The sequence below is a fragment of the Diabrotica virgifera genome, chromosome 8, assembly GCF_917563875.1.
Source record: "Diabrotica virgifera virgifera chromosome 8, PGI_DIABVI_V3a".
Lineage (NCBI taxonomy): Eukaryota > Metazoa > Arthropoda > Insecta > Coleoptera > Chrysomelidae > Diabrotica > Diabrotica virgifera.
In genome coordinates, this window is record NC_065450.1 from 119,541,813 (window position 1) to 119,557,563 (window position 15,751).

Below are 15,751 nucleotides of genomic sequence, written 5' to 3' on the forward strand. Positions count from 1 at the left end.
CTGTATGCGCGCCTACTCGTTCGATTTCAAATTAGAAATGCATTGAAAACACCATTCAATCACTATGTGTTTAAAGCTTTGTTTAACAATAAAAAAAATATTTTTTAGCAATGAAAATATTCAAAGCCGATAGAATTTGACTTGAACTTTCAAATGCAGTAAGCAGAATTGCTATTTTATTTTTCAATCAAAAGTTATTCGGGTTCAAAAATTGCAATTTTTCGATTTTTTAAAAGTTCAACCTCGTTTATGTCGAAAACTATGCATCCTACGAAAAAACTTGAAAAATCGCTGTTATGTGATTCCTCAAGTTCCTTGTTTATAACAATCCTATCGACATCCGGATCGACTCTTACCCAAAAAATTCGTGTTCTACGGGTCAAAATACATAAAGAAAACTTGGGTAAGTCCATCTGAATTAAGGAGGCCGTTGTACCCCTACTGGCGACAGGACTAAATGACATTGTGCTGAAAATGATGGTGTATCGCAGATTTAAAATGCGTTTATCTCGAAAACGGTTGAGTTTAGGGAGATGAAAGAAGTATACTTTTTTTAAGTAAAACTAATAGGAGGATAAAAATTTTAATGTCAAAATTATACAGAGTGAGGGATAAAAAGAATTGAACGTAATAAATGAGTGCTGAAAGGCGTATGTGGCGCCCTCTGGGCAATACATAATTTTTGGTAGGGAATTTAGTTTTCTCGACCCAAAAAAACCCCACATACCAAATTTCATGTTGTTATCTCATACCTGTCAGGAAATATTCAATAATAAATAAAAAAAAGTTTACCTTTGACACCCTGTATCTCGGTTATTATAAACTTTGTACTTAGGTAAGTTAGCTTAAATCGACCTATTTTAACCTCAGGAACCTGAGGCTAAGCTATGGCCCATTCTTTACCAAACACCCTGTATGCTATGAGTAATTTAAAGATATCAAAATTGGTGTGGAGAAAGAGGACAACAATAAAAAGGGGATGGTTCGAAAATTATGATCCTATCGTTTATATCTTTGCCGTAAATGCCAGTGAACTTTGACCGGTTGTATCTCAGGAACCACTCATCACAATTAAACGTCTTTTCTTTGAAAAGAAGCGCCTTGTCGCTCTTTTTTCAATACCGTTTTCATGATTTAATTTAATTTAATATTTTCCGAGATATTCTTTTTGTTTATAAGCCAAAAAATTGTTTATAATTTTAAAATATTCCTGAGGCCGCCTAAATAGTCCAATTTCAATTCTGTACAGTACATTAGATAGGTACAGTATCTTTTATACAAAAATCATAGTTATTCTTATGTATCAGAATTATTGTGGTTATTATAGCGACCGTAAATTTTTAATTAACAATTCAACTGTTGCTAAACTGTTCATTCAATTTCCATCGGCTTCTGGAATTTTATTCTATACGAAAAGAGCTTTTATATTACCAAGTTATTTAATTATTTATAAACAGTTACTTAACTAAAATTTTAGTTGAAAATTAAAGATTTTGTTGGAAAACCCCGCATTTTCCGGGGAAAATTTTCGTCTAAGTAAATCGGGAAAAAGGCGTCTTTATGCAGAATTTAATTACGGTGAATTTTTATTTGAGTGTTTTTGTAAAGTTAAATTCCTTGGAGTTATAGAGCAAAATTTGAAAAAAAAACACGATTTTCAGGCTCCATTTTGTTCATAAAAAAAGTAGCACACTACCTGCGGATTTTGCATACCTATATTATTAATATATACAATCATAAGATTCGGTTCCAGCAATAAAATTGCTGGTAAATAACTTTTCCCAAAAATGGCCTATTCTCTGATAATCTGTCCAGAATATCAGTAGTTCTTTTCTAATTTAAAAATCCACGAGGAAAAAGTTTTCCTGTAGATGGCCGTATACCATATATTACAAAAAAACAAGTAAAATCCTTTATAAAAGGTATATTTATTAAAATTCCGTAAAAAGAGCTACATCACAGTACTAGTTTTCGATCTGATAACAGATCATCATCAGTGCTGACCTAAAATAAGTATAACCTGATAAGTTAACGCAAAGTTTTTGAAATTTTGACAACGGTTTTAAAAAGTTATAGGTTATACTCACATGATGCTGACATGCTAACCACCAAAATACAAAAATATTCGAGTCTTTAAACTTGATCCGTCATGGAGATATTGATTATAATTGTGAAATTGAACATGGATGCATCACATATCACATGTATTCTGCTCGAGGTACCATTTGAGCCCAAATTGAGTTGTTCACATGTTGAATAGATGGTTTTCCGTTATATTATCAGTCGCCAGTCGTCACCATCTATTCAACATGTGAACAACTCAATTTGGGCTCAAATGGTACCTCGAGCAGAATACATGTGATATTTTATGCATCCATGTTCAATTTCACAATTATAATCAATATCTCCATGACGGATTAAGTTTAAAGGGTTTTTACAAAAATATTTTTGTATTTTAGTGGTTATCATGTCAGCATCTTGTGAGTATAACCTATAACTTTTTTAAAACCATAGTCAAAATTTAAAAAACTTTACGTTAACTTATCAGGTTATATTTATTTTAAATAAATAGAAAAAGACTGTTTGACTTGTACACACTTCTATATAAATCTAAACGGGAACTGGTGTATGTTTTCAAAAGACTGATAGTGTGTAAATAAATTTATTAAATCAGCTAAGTACTTTCAGCATATTATGCCATCATCAGAGCTATCCTATAAAAAGACTAAGTTGAAAAATCTTATTCATAAAAAATCATAAAGTGAAACTTACGTCTTATAGGTGTAAAAACCTCAAAAGAAGAGAAAACTTCGAACAAACACATTCTTTAGTTTAAAATAAACCCAGGGATATAACCACTGGTTAGGGTAAAAACCCTTAAATGTTTAAAAATTACATTTAATGTGTTTTTTATAAAATGGCTACCATTCTTACAAACAGCTGTTACTGACAATATTCAAAAACGACAGGCTGCTGACGGAAACAATAGTTCCTAGCGACATCTGTGTTTTTAAAATTATTTAAATTTTTTTTTTTTTGAAAATGACTAAGTTGTCATATGTAGGTTACTAATTAATGAAATTAATATGAAAACTGAAGTTAAATTTAAATGACAATTGTTAAGTTTAAAGTAAAGTTAAATGTGAAAATAATCAAATTATCAAAGTATTATTAATTATTAAAAAACCAAACAACCAGTCAGTTCTGACCAAATATAGAAGTGAGATAGATGAAAACCAAGGAGAAGCACCGTTGGACAAGCTCAGAGTTCCAAAACTGTTTGAAAACAATATTATTATTAAAAGGCAAATCGAAAATATTTACTTATTGTAATCAATGAAAGAAAATTCAAATATGTTATAAAGTAATGTTCAAAAAACTAGAGCAATTGTTGGGCATGCTGAATATAACAGTATTAAAGAAACTTCTTAAAGATTGGATCAAATTTACAATTTAATTGAACCTGGGTGTTAACACAATTTTGAGGATTTCTTTTTAATTCCCTGCTAATTTCTAAGTCTTCTAATAAATTCATTTTTGTATAGTTGTTAATGGGTATACTATGTAGAATCCTACTATCTCTTTGGGGACTGAAGTTATGTTTAGAAGCATGTAAGTGATTGCCAAAACTAGATTTGTCAATCTTAGACAAATGTTCTTTGATGCGTGTTTCCAAAGGTCGCATAGTTCTCCCCACATAAGTAACAGGGCAGTCTCCACAGGACAATTTGTATATACCACTTTTTGATGTTTTTCCAATTTTATCTTTGGTATGAGAAAAAATAGATTTGATATTTTCCTTACATTTGAATGATAGTTTAAGGTTGGGGATGTTATTTAGGATTTTGGCTATATTATCTGAAGGATAACCTATGTATGATATTGATCTATACGTAACTGCTGTAGTGGAATTGTTAAGGACAGAATTGTAAGCTAGGGATCTATTCCTTTTACTCCTTAATTTGTTGAGGATGTTATCAACTAAAGTAGGGGAATAACCATTACTATATGCAAGTTGTTTGATAATATCTAATTCTGAATTGAAATTAGTATCTGATAATGGTAGACTAAGTAAACGATGGATGTAGCAATAAAAGGAAGCCATCTTCTGTTGAAAAGGATGGTTAGAAGATCTAGGGATGGTATGGTCAGTCTGAGTAGGTTTTCTAAAGACTGAAAAAATTAATTTACTGTCCATCCTAGTTAAAGTAAGGTCTAGAAAATTTATAGACTTGTTGGACTCGGTTTCTAGAGTGAAATTTATAGCTGGATGTAAATTGTTGAGCAAATAAAGAATATTTTCAGCATCTGTAGAATTGCCATCTATAATAGCCAATACATCATCAACATACCTGAACCAGTATAAGATTTTTTGGAAAGAGTTTTGGTTCGAAGAATTATTATCGAATATGTTAACCTCGAGGTTGTTAAGAAACAAATCTGCTAGCAAAGGTGATAAAGGATTACCCATTGCCAAGCCTTGTGATTGTCTATAAATAATATCGTTAAAGGTGAAGAAATCTTGCGATAAACAAAATTTAAGTAAATCCAACAAGTGAGGAATTGAAACTCTATTAATATTACTTTTAATAAGTAAATCTACAATAACTTTACAACCTTCTTATTCTGTCAAAAATTCTACCGATTTAGTAAATAAGCTGTCAGTTTTAAACTTACCCAGAGACTTCTTTCTAGTTTCTTTTGATGTAAGTAATTTGTTTACTAATGTACCTAGAGATGAAACCATTCCTATAGTGGAGAATTTACTTATTAAAAGTAATATTAATAGAGTTTCAATTCCTCACTTGTTGGATTTACTTAAATTTTGTTTATCGCAAGATTTCTTCACCTTTAACGATATTATTTATAGACAATCACAAGGCTTGGCAATGGGTAATCCTTTATCACCTTTGCTAGCAGATTTGTTTCTTAACAACCTCGAGGTTAACATATTCGATAATAATTCTTCGAACCAAAACTCTTTCCAAAAAATCTTATACTGGTTCAGGTATGTTGATGATGTATTGGCTATTATAGATGGCAATTCTACAGATGCTGAAAATATTCTTTATTTGCTCAACAATTTACATCCAGCTATAAATTTCACTCTAGAAACCGAGTCCAACAAGTCTATAAATTTTCTAGACCTTACTTTAACTAGGATGGACAGTAAATTAATTTTTTCAGTCTTTAGAAAACCTACTCAGACTGACCATACCATCCCTAGATCTTCTAACCATCCTTTTCAACAGAAGATGGCTTCCTTTTATTGCTACATCCATCGTTTACTTAGTCTACCATTATCAGATACTAATTTCAATTCAGAATTAGATATTATCAAACAACTTGCATATAGTAATGGTTATTCCCCTACTTTAGTTGATAACATCCTCAACAAATTAAGGAGTAAAAGGAATAGATCCCTAGCTTACAATTCTGTCCTTAACAATTCCACTACAGCAGTTATGTATAGATCAATATCATACATAGGTTATCCTTCAGATAATATAGCCAAAATCCTAAATAACATCCCCAACCTTAAACTATCATTCAAATGTAAGGAAAATATCAAATCTATTTTTTCTCATACCAAAGATAAAATTGGAAAAACATCAAAAAGTGGTATATACAAATTGTCCTGTGGAGACTGCCCTGTTACTTATGTGGGGAGAACTATGCGACCTTTGGAAACACGCATCAAAGAACATTTGTCTAAGATTGACAAATCTAGTTTTGGCAATCACTTACATGCTTCTAAACATAACTTCAGTCCCCAAAGAGATAGTAGGATTCTACATAGTATACCCATTAACAACTATACAAAAATGAATTTATTAGAAGACTTAGAAATTAGCAGGGAATTAAAAAGAAATCCTCAAAATTGTGTTAACACCCAGGTTCAATTAAATTGTAAATTTGATCCAATCTTTAAGAAGTTTCTTTAATACTGTTATATTCAGCATGCCCAACAATTGCTCTAGTTTTTTGAACATTACTTTATAACATATTTGAATTTTCTTTCATTGATTACAATAAGTAAATATTTTCGATTTGCCTTTTAATAATAATATTGTTTTCAAACAGTTTTGGAACTCTGAGCTTGTCCAACGGTGCTTCTCCTTGGTTTTCATCTATCTCACTTCTATATTTGGTCAGAACTGACTGGTTGTTTGGTTTTTTAATAATTACTAATACTTTGATAATTTGATTATTTTCACATTTAACTTTACTTTAAACTTAACAATTGTCATTTAAATTTAACTTCAGTTTTCATATTAATTTCATTAATTAGTAACCTACATATGACAACTTAGTCATTTTCAAAAAAAAATTTTAAATAATTTTAAAAACACAGATGTCGCTAGGAACTATTGTTTCCGTCAGCAGCCTGTCGTTTTTGAATATTGTCAGTAACAGCTGTTTGTAAGAATGGTAGCCATTTTATAAAAAACACATTAAATGTAATTTTTAAACATTTAAGGGTTTTTACCCTAACCAGTGGTTATATCCCTGGGTTTATTTTAAACTAAAGAATGTGTTTGTTCGAAGTTTTCTCTTCTTTTGAGGTTTTTACACCTATAAGACGTAAGTTTCACTTTATAATTTTTTATGAATAAGATTTTTCAACTTAGTCTTTTTATAGGATAGCTCTGATGATGGCATAATATGCTGAAAGTACTTAGCTGATTTAATAAATTTATTTACACACTATCAGTCTTTTGAAAACATACACCAGTTCCCGTTTAGATTTATATAGAAGTGTGTACAAGTCAAACAGTCTTTTTCTATTCATTATCTACAGTATGGTAGTTGACTTTAGTAAATACCTAAGACTGTCAAAGAAGAGAGAGTTGCTGAACATCGACATTTGGTTCATCCACAAATGCATTAAATTCAAAGTTACACCAACTTTTGCAAAATGTAAGGTACCTTCCACTGCTACTCTTAATTTTAAGTCACAAATAGAAAGGAAATTTCTTCAAAAAGAACTTTGTAAACATCATGCACATTTAGATAAGATTAATGTTCAGCTTAAAATACTTTATGACAACATTGTAAGAGAGGTTCCGTTTGATAATTTCAGAGATTCCATAGCTAATCATTTAGATAATTTAGAGTACATAAAACAGTCTAAATTCAATAGAGTAAATAACAAGCTTCACAATTTGATAAAAAAGAAAAATAATCTCAACAGTAATAGTCAAAACACTAATAGATTGATGGGTTCCTTTAATTTTAGATTTCACAAACGTACAGTTAACTTGTCAACTTGCTCTTTTACTAATAAAGAACTTGATTTTCTGTCCAAAGGTTTAAAATTCTCTACTCTAGTACCTTTTAACAATAAAATGGTTGAGGAATTTTCAGTTGATATTGATACCATTATAGAAAGCTTACCTTTAGACAACATTTCTAAAACTAACTTGAAAAGCAATTGTTTTCTTTCTTTACAAAAAGATCTGATCAAATTTAATAACAATGTTAATAACATTAAAACCAAATGTTTTAAACAACTCCATTTGATTAGACAATTATCCTTCAAACTGAAAAGTAATAACCTCATCATAACTAAAGCTGACAAAGGCAACTGCCTCATCATCATGCATCATAGTGATTATGTTCAGAAAACTGAAGAGTTTTTAAGAAATAACAACTTTGACATTTTAGATAGAAATCCTCTAAATAAATTAATCACTAACCTAAAAAATACCTTATCTAAACATAAAGATTTCCTACAATTACATAAAACGAAAGAAAAAACCTTCATTTTGTCAAATCCTCAAATACCTAGACTATATGGTTTACCAAAAATTCACAAACCGAATGTTCCTATGAGACCAGTGGTTAGCTTTTACAACACACCAGTTGTTACATTGTCTAAATTCATTAATTCCATTTTACAATCTACAATAACTTTACAACCTTCTTATTCTGTCAAAAATTCTACCGATTTAGTAAATAAGCTGTCAGTTTTAAACTTACCCAGAGACTTCTTTCTAGTTTCTTTTGATGTAAGTAATTTGTTTACTAATGTACCTAGAGATGAAACCATTCCTATAGTGGAGAATTTACTTATTAAAAGTAATATTAATAGAGTTTTAATTCCTCACTTGTTGGATTTACTTAAATTTTGTTTATCGCAAGATTTCTTCACCTTTAACGATATTATTTATAGACAATCACAAGGCTTGGCAATGGGTAATCCTTTATCACCTTTGCTAGCAGATTTGTTTCTTAACAACCTCGAGGTTAACATATTCGATAATAATTCTTCGAACCAAAACTCTTTCCAAAAAATCTTATACTGGTTCAGGTATGTTGATGATGTATTGGCTATTATAGATGGCAATTCTACAGATGCTGAAAATATTCTTTATTTGCTCAACAATTTACATCCAGCTATAAATTTCACTCTAGAAACCGAGTCCAACAAGTCTATAAATTTTCTAGACCTTACTTTAACTAGGATGGACAGTAAATTAATTTTTTCAGTCTTTAGAAAACCTACTCAGACTGACCATACCATCCCTAGATCTTCTAACCATCCTTTTCAACAGAAGATGGCTTCCTTTTATTGCTACATCCATCGTTTACTTAGTCTACCATTATCAGATACTAATTTCAATTCAGAATTAGATATTATCAAACAACTTGCATATAGTAATGGTTATTCCCCTACTTTAGTTGATAACATCCTCAACAAATTAAGGAGTAAAAGGAATAGATCCCTAGCTTACAATTCTGTCCTTAACAATTCCACTACAGCAGTTATGTATAGATCAATATCATACATAGGTTATCCTTCAGATAATATAGCCAAAATCCTAAATAACATCCCCAACCTTAAACTATCATTCAAATGTAAGGAAAATATCAAATCTATTTTTTCTCATACCAAAGATAAAATTGGAAAAACATCAAAAAGTGGTATATACAAATTGTCCTGTGGAGACTGCCCTGTTACTTATGTGGGGAGAACTATGCGACCTTTGGAAACACGCATCAAAGAACATTTGTCTAAGATTTACAAATCTAGTTTTGGCAATCACTTACATGCTTCTAAACATAACTTCAGTCCACAAAGAGATAGTAGGATTCTACATAGTATACCCATTAACAACTATACAAAAATGAATTTATTAGAAGACTTAGAAATTAGCAGGGAATTAAAAAGAAATCCTCAAAATTGTGTTAACACCCAGGTTCAATTAAATTGTAAATTTGATCCAATCTTTAAGAAGTTTCTTTAATACTGTTATATTCAGCATGCCCAACAATTGCTCTAGTTTTTTGAACATTACTTTATAACATATTTGAATTTTCTTTCATTGATTACAATAAGTAAATATTTTCGATTTGCCTTTTAATAATAATATTGTTTTCAAACAGTTTTGGAACTCTGAGCTTGTCCAACGGTGCTTCTCCTTGGTTTTCATCTATCTCACTTCTATATTTGGTCAGAACTGACTGGTTGTTTGGTTTTTTAATAATTAATAATACTTTGATAATTTGATTATTTTCACATTTAACTTTACTTTAAACTTAACAATTGTCATTTAAATTTAACTTCAGTTTTCATATTAATTTCATTAATTAGTAACCTACATATGACAACTTAGTCATTTTCAAAAAAAAAATTTTAAATAATTTTAAAAACACAGATGTCGCTAGGAACTATTGTTTCCGTCAGCAGCCTGTCGTTTTTGAATATTGTCAGTAACAGCTGTTTGTAAGAATGGTAGCCATTTTATAAAAAACACATTAAATGTAATTTTTAAACATTTAAGGGTTTTTACCCTAACCAGTGGTTATATCCCTGGGTTTATTTTAAACTAAAGAATGTGTTTGTTCGAAGTTTTCTCTTCTTTTGAGGTTTTTACACCTATAAGACGTAAGTTTCACTTTATAATTTTTTATGAATAAGATTTTTCAACTTAGTCTTTTTATAGGATAGCTCTGATGGTGGCATAATATGCTGAAAGTACTTAGCTGATTTAATAAATTTATTTACACACTATCAGGCTTTTGAAAACATACACCAGTTCCCGTTTAGATTTATATTTATTTTAGGTCAGCACTGATGATGATCGGTTATCCAATCGACAACTAGTTCTGTGATGTAGCCCTTTTCAGGGAATTTCAATAAATATACCTTTTATAAAGGATTTTACGTATTTTTTCTTTTCAAACTTATGCTTACCACTGTTTCTTAACTAGTTTTTCCAAGATTTAATTAAAAAGGAGAGGTGACAAGGCGTCTCCTTGTTTCAGACCAATGCTTATTTCAAACTATTCTGAGAGTTTATTACCTATCCGTACTTTGGATTTACATCCGTTTACACGAGTTAACGGGCTGGATAAGTTTTTTTAGAGCTAAAAATTCTGCCATTGCATTCCACATATGATCTCTTATGCTGTTCTACGCTTATGGAAAATATAGATACACTCAGAAAAATGAAAGAATACCCATGCGTCATCGATGATATGCATATCAAAAATTTCTAGTCAAAACCAAAACAAAGTCTAAACTAAGTTAATACTGAAAATAAACGGATGTGACTACTACCCCACCATACCATTTTTCGTTGCGTAAGAATGTGTCAAAAAATTTTTGTGATGTTATTCTTTTTCTGATAACATATATTTATTGGTGATAAATGTTACTATTACTACCGTAATTAATTATTTGATATAGATTAATAATACAAATATAATGAGTAACCAAATATATTATGAATTTCTCCATGTTAAAGTTGCCAGTGGACGTAAATAGTAACAGGAATTAAAAAAATGTCGTTTATGTCAGCTACATTAAGTGATTAAAATGAAAGTAAACTTAATGAATTTAGATCATTAGGTATGCAGATCATTTTCCATTATCTCCAAATAAATATACTTTCGTAAAAATATACTAAGGGAGCGTTCAAGTATTACGTAACGCGATTTTTGAAGATATTTAACCCCCCCCCCCTACGTAACGCACTCTTATGGGAGTTTAACTATTGCGTAACGATTTTTGAACCCCCCCCCCCCACCTGCGTTAAGTAATACTTGAACGGTCCCTAATCTGTAATTTCATACATTATGATTGAAAAGTCAGAGTAATATGTACACGTTTGGCGAACTCATAGACAGAAGTTAACCATATTGACAGATGATTATTTACAAATTTTATTGACGTATTTTAATTAAATAAATACTTACCAAACCAAAAATACAATATAATATGAAAATAGCTCTTAAAAGAACTGAATTTATTCAAGTAAATACGACTGATTATTAAAATTTATAAACTCTTCCGAACCTAACCCAGTTTCACTGTCAAAGTGACAGAAATCGAATCAGTCAGATTATAGTTGACCAGCACGATTACTCGAATAGTAGTTTATACAAGCATTATCTCTACTCATGTTGAATGTTTTTCTAAAAATGACATTAGAAGTACAGAAATAGTCAAGTGTGAGTTTAAATTTTTTACTAAATTAATATAACTACGTTGAACAATTGTATCGCCGTCTACCTCTGTCAATTATAAATATGTAACTGCGTATGTCTTGGATAACGTTTTTGCTTAGTAGACAACACTTTATATTCTATCTCTCTCGTTTGTTATTTATAGAAAAAGGCAGCAAATCCAAAATATGTGCTTGATATGATCGTTCATGGGTATTCTTTCATTTTTCCGACTGTAGTTCTATTGAATCCTCATCCTTTTTCAAGCAGCTGCCTTAGAGTAAAAAATCTGATCTATGATCAATCTATTTTTTTCGTATCCGGCTCGGTATTCCTCTATGAAATTTTCTACGAAAACTGTTAGCCTACTTAATAAGATGCTCGTTAAGATTTTGTACGCCGCATGAAGTAGGGAGATGCCTCTATAATTAGAGCACTTGATTTTGCCTCCATTTTTATGGATGGGGATTATTACACTTTGGTGCCATTCTGTTGGTATTTTCTCTTCGTAAAAATACTACACTATTCTAATTTTTTTTTTTGTTTTTCTATAAGTAATTTATATTTTAATATTAAATGAACTTCAGGTTAATGCGTGACGATACCTATACTGCTCATGCCGGTGCCAAATTCCCCATAAAATGGACTGCGCCAGAAGGTCTAGCTTACAATAAGTTTTCTACCAAATCAGATGTTTGGGCTTTTGGAATATTATTGTGGGAGATCGCTACGTACGGAATGTCACCATACCCTGGAGTAGATCTTACAGACGTTTACCACATGTTAGAAAAGGGTTACAGAATGGAATGTCCACCAGGATGTCCGCCGAAAATTTATGAATTAATGAGGCAATGTTGGCAGTGGCACGCCAATGATAGACCAACATTTAAGGAAATTCATCATGCGCTGGAAAATATGTTTCAGGAATCTAGCATAACGGAAGGTAAAATTTTACACATAAAATTAAATATTTTCTCTGTTTTTACCGCATTAATCAAAAGAATGTTCGTAAATAACATATTTACCCCAGGAAACGAAGCCGAAAAGTTACTAAAAAATCGAAAAATTCAGCTCAATTCGGAAGTCAATAGAAAAGGCGTACCATCTCGTGGGTATCGAAATATTTTTTCGTGGTTTTTTATTAACATTTAAACAAAAAATCGACTTTTTTCATTCATTTCAATATTGTATTACACAGGGTGTCCCGAAAAGATTGGTCATAAATTATACCACACATTCTGGGGTCAAAAATAGTTCGATTGAACCTAACTTACCTTAGTACAAATGGGCTCATAAAAAAAAGTTACAGCCCTTTGAAGTTACAAAATAAAAATCAATCTTTTTCAATATATCGAAAACTATTAGAGATTTTTATTGAAAATGGACATGTATCATTATTATGACAGGAACATCTTAAAACAAAATTATAGTGAAATTTGTCCACCACCTAAAAATCTTAAACCTCCCCAAACTTTTGTGTACGTTCCAATTAATATATTATTGTGGTACCATTAGTTAAACACAATGTTTTTAAACCTTTTTTGCCTCTTAGTATTTTTTCGATAAGCCAGTTTTTATCAAGATGCTGCTTCTTTTTTAATACATTTACATAAATATTTTATGGGGATTTTGTTCCTTTAAACCCCCCAAATGTTTGTGTACGTTCCAATTAAACCATTATTGTGGTACCATTAGTTAAACACAGTGTTTTTAAAACTTTTTTGCCTCTTAGTCTTTTTTTGATAAGTCACCTTTTATCGAGATGCGGCTTCTTTTTCAAAATATACCTAAAAATGTAAATTATAAATAAATTTTCAGATTATTAACAGGTCTATAATCGTACTTAAGCATATACAAATATGTGGTGGATTCGACAATAATATTCAAAATATCTTGATGGCACTGGCTTGTCGAAAAAGTACTAAGAGACAAAAAAGTTTAAGAAACATTGTGTTTAACTAATGGTGCCACAATAATAATTTAATTGGAACGTACACAGAAGTTTGGGGGGGGGGGGGTTGAAGGGAACAAAACCCCCATAAAATTGTTATGGGGTGCACAAATTTCACTTTAAATTTTTTTTAAGATGTTGCTTTCTTAAGAATGCCACATGTTCATTTTTAATAAAAAATCTCGAAAATTTAGTTTTCGATATATTGGAAAAAATCTATTTTCATTTTGTAACTTCAAAGGGCTGTAACTTTTTTTTGTGTGCACTATTGTATATAGGTAAGTGAGGTTCAATCAATCTATTTTTAACCCCAGAATCTGTGGTATAATTTATGACCAATCTTTTCGGGACACCCTGTATAAAACTACGAAACGTTCAACAGACGAGTTTCTTGAAAATATCTCTTGCAGTGGTATATCAATTTATTTGTGGATATTTTAAACTGACTTCAGCAAGATTAAGTCAAAGTAGAATTGTGCATTTTGAAACTAATAGAATTAAGCTTTCATCTCATAATTTTTGTTTTTTTTTTAATTCGATGTCCAACCTATTGAAAAACGGCCTCAAAAAACGCTAAAATTGGCATTTTTCGCAATTTTTAATTGTTTATTTGCATTTTACGCCTAAAGTATGCATTTTACGAAAAAATTACAAGCATAACTTTCGTCGTAAAATAATCCAAATTATCAAAAAAAAAAAAGGGATTTCGAAGCGAAAAACATTTCAAAGCATTTTGACAAAACCTCCCTCCTAAAACAATTGGGCTCTGAACTAAAAAAATTGCGTACGGCGTTATTTTGTAAAGGTTGTGTGTGTCTGTGTTTTATTGGCACTGAACCTGTACAGCCATGTGAAATATACCTTTTTTTTCTCAAGTGGGATCAACAAATAGCATTGTTTAAGAACTACTCAAAAGATCGTGCCCATATTTGACACATACAGTGAGGACATTTAGGTTTAAATGGAAATTAATTTAATTTTCTCGAGAATGGGCGAATTTGGAGATAAATCCCGAAACAGATCGATTTTTATTTTTAAATTATGATTTTTAGCATATCTGTCATACTAGTGACGTCATCCATCTGGGCGTGATAACGTAATCGATGATTTTTTTTAAATGAGAGTAGGGATCGTGTGATAGCTCATTTTAAAGGTTATTTCATTCTCTATTTAGTAATGTAAACGTTAAGATAAATTTATACAGGGGTCCAAAATTTTTTTTGAAATAATTGATTGATAATAATTAATTGAAACAAAAAGTAGAGTGTATGTAATTTATTTAATTCAAAATACATTTTAGTGCTGCCAGAAAACAGAAAGCAATGTTTATTTGTGAAATAAATATTTTTACTTATTTTCTGATAGCAGTAAAATGTATTTTGAATTAAATAAATTGCTTACATTCTTCTGTTTTTGTCAATTAATTTAATAAAAAAAATTTTTTTGAATGCCCTGCATAAATAATTATGTTAATATTTATATTACTGAATAGAGAATTGAATACCCTTTCAAATAAGCTAGCACACGACTCCTATTCTCATTTGAAAAATATACATATACATGCCAAAAAATCATGATTCAAAAATAAAAATCGACCTCTTTCGGGATTTATCTCCAAAATCGCCCATTATCGAGAAAATGAATTTTTCTACGACCGTTTAATAACATGCTCATTATTCGCTATTTTTTCATAGATAATAGCACCCATTACTGTACCCGTGAGTAATAATTCATTACTCACGGGCTGAAGTTACTCACGGGTCATTACTCACGGGCTGAAGTTAGATTCAAGTGGCGCATGCCACTTTTAATATTAATCGTATATAAACTGCAAATAAAATTACTTAAACTTGTTTATTTAATACAATATTTATTGTAATTTATACCAATAATTAACTTCGAAAAATGTTTAAAGGAATTTTAACTGTAACAATGTCAGTATATTTTTTACTTTTATATCTTACTAAAAATTTTGACGTTTATCATTTAATTTAGTGACAATGACATTAGCGCATTTTGTTTATGTTAATTGGAATTTATAACTAATATTGTGTTTGTTTTTCAAGTTATATTGTGTTAAATATGTTATAACATATTATGTATAGTTATAAGTTATATTATTATATTATATGTATATAGTTAAATGTAAATATACATTATAACTATATACCTAATATATGAAATACGTTCACTGACAGTATAGGTACAAATTTAAGCTTATAATTTTTTGGAAACGAATAGATGTTATATTGACTATTTCTAGTTGTATTTTTACAATAAATAAGAATTTAGTAATAGTAGGCAACCAATTATTCAGCCACGTACTAGGGGTAAATAGCATTTAGG

The 15,751-nt window shown here is 30.2% G+C and overlaps 1 protein-coding gene across 3 annotated transcripts in view; it reads left to right on the top strand.

Moving 5' to 3' along the window:
• The window catches only part of LOC114338432 (tyrosine-protein kinase Abl), a 277,967-nt gene that overhangs the window by 216,684 nt on the left and 45,532 nt on the right, over positions 1-15,751 (top strand). For all 3 annotated transcript variants that reach the window (XM_050659242.1, XM_028289035.2, XM_050659241.1), the window contains one exon: positions 12,042-12,397. In XM_050659242.1, coding sequence (XP_050515199.1) covers positions 12,042-12,397 — 356 coding nt within the window. The remainder of the gene's footprint in view (positions 1-12,041; positions 12,398-15,751) is intronic.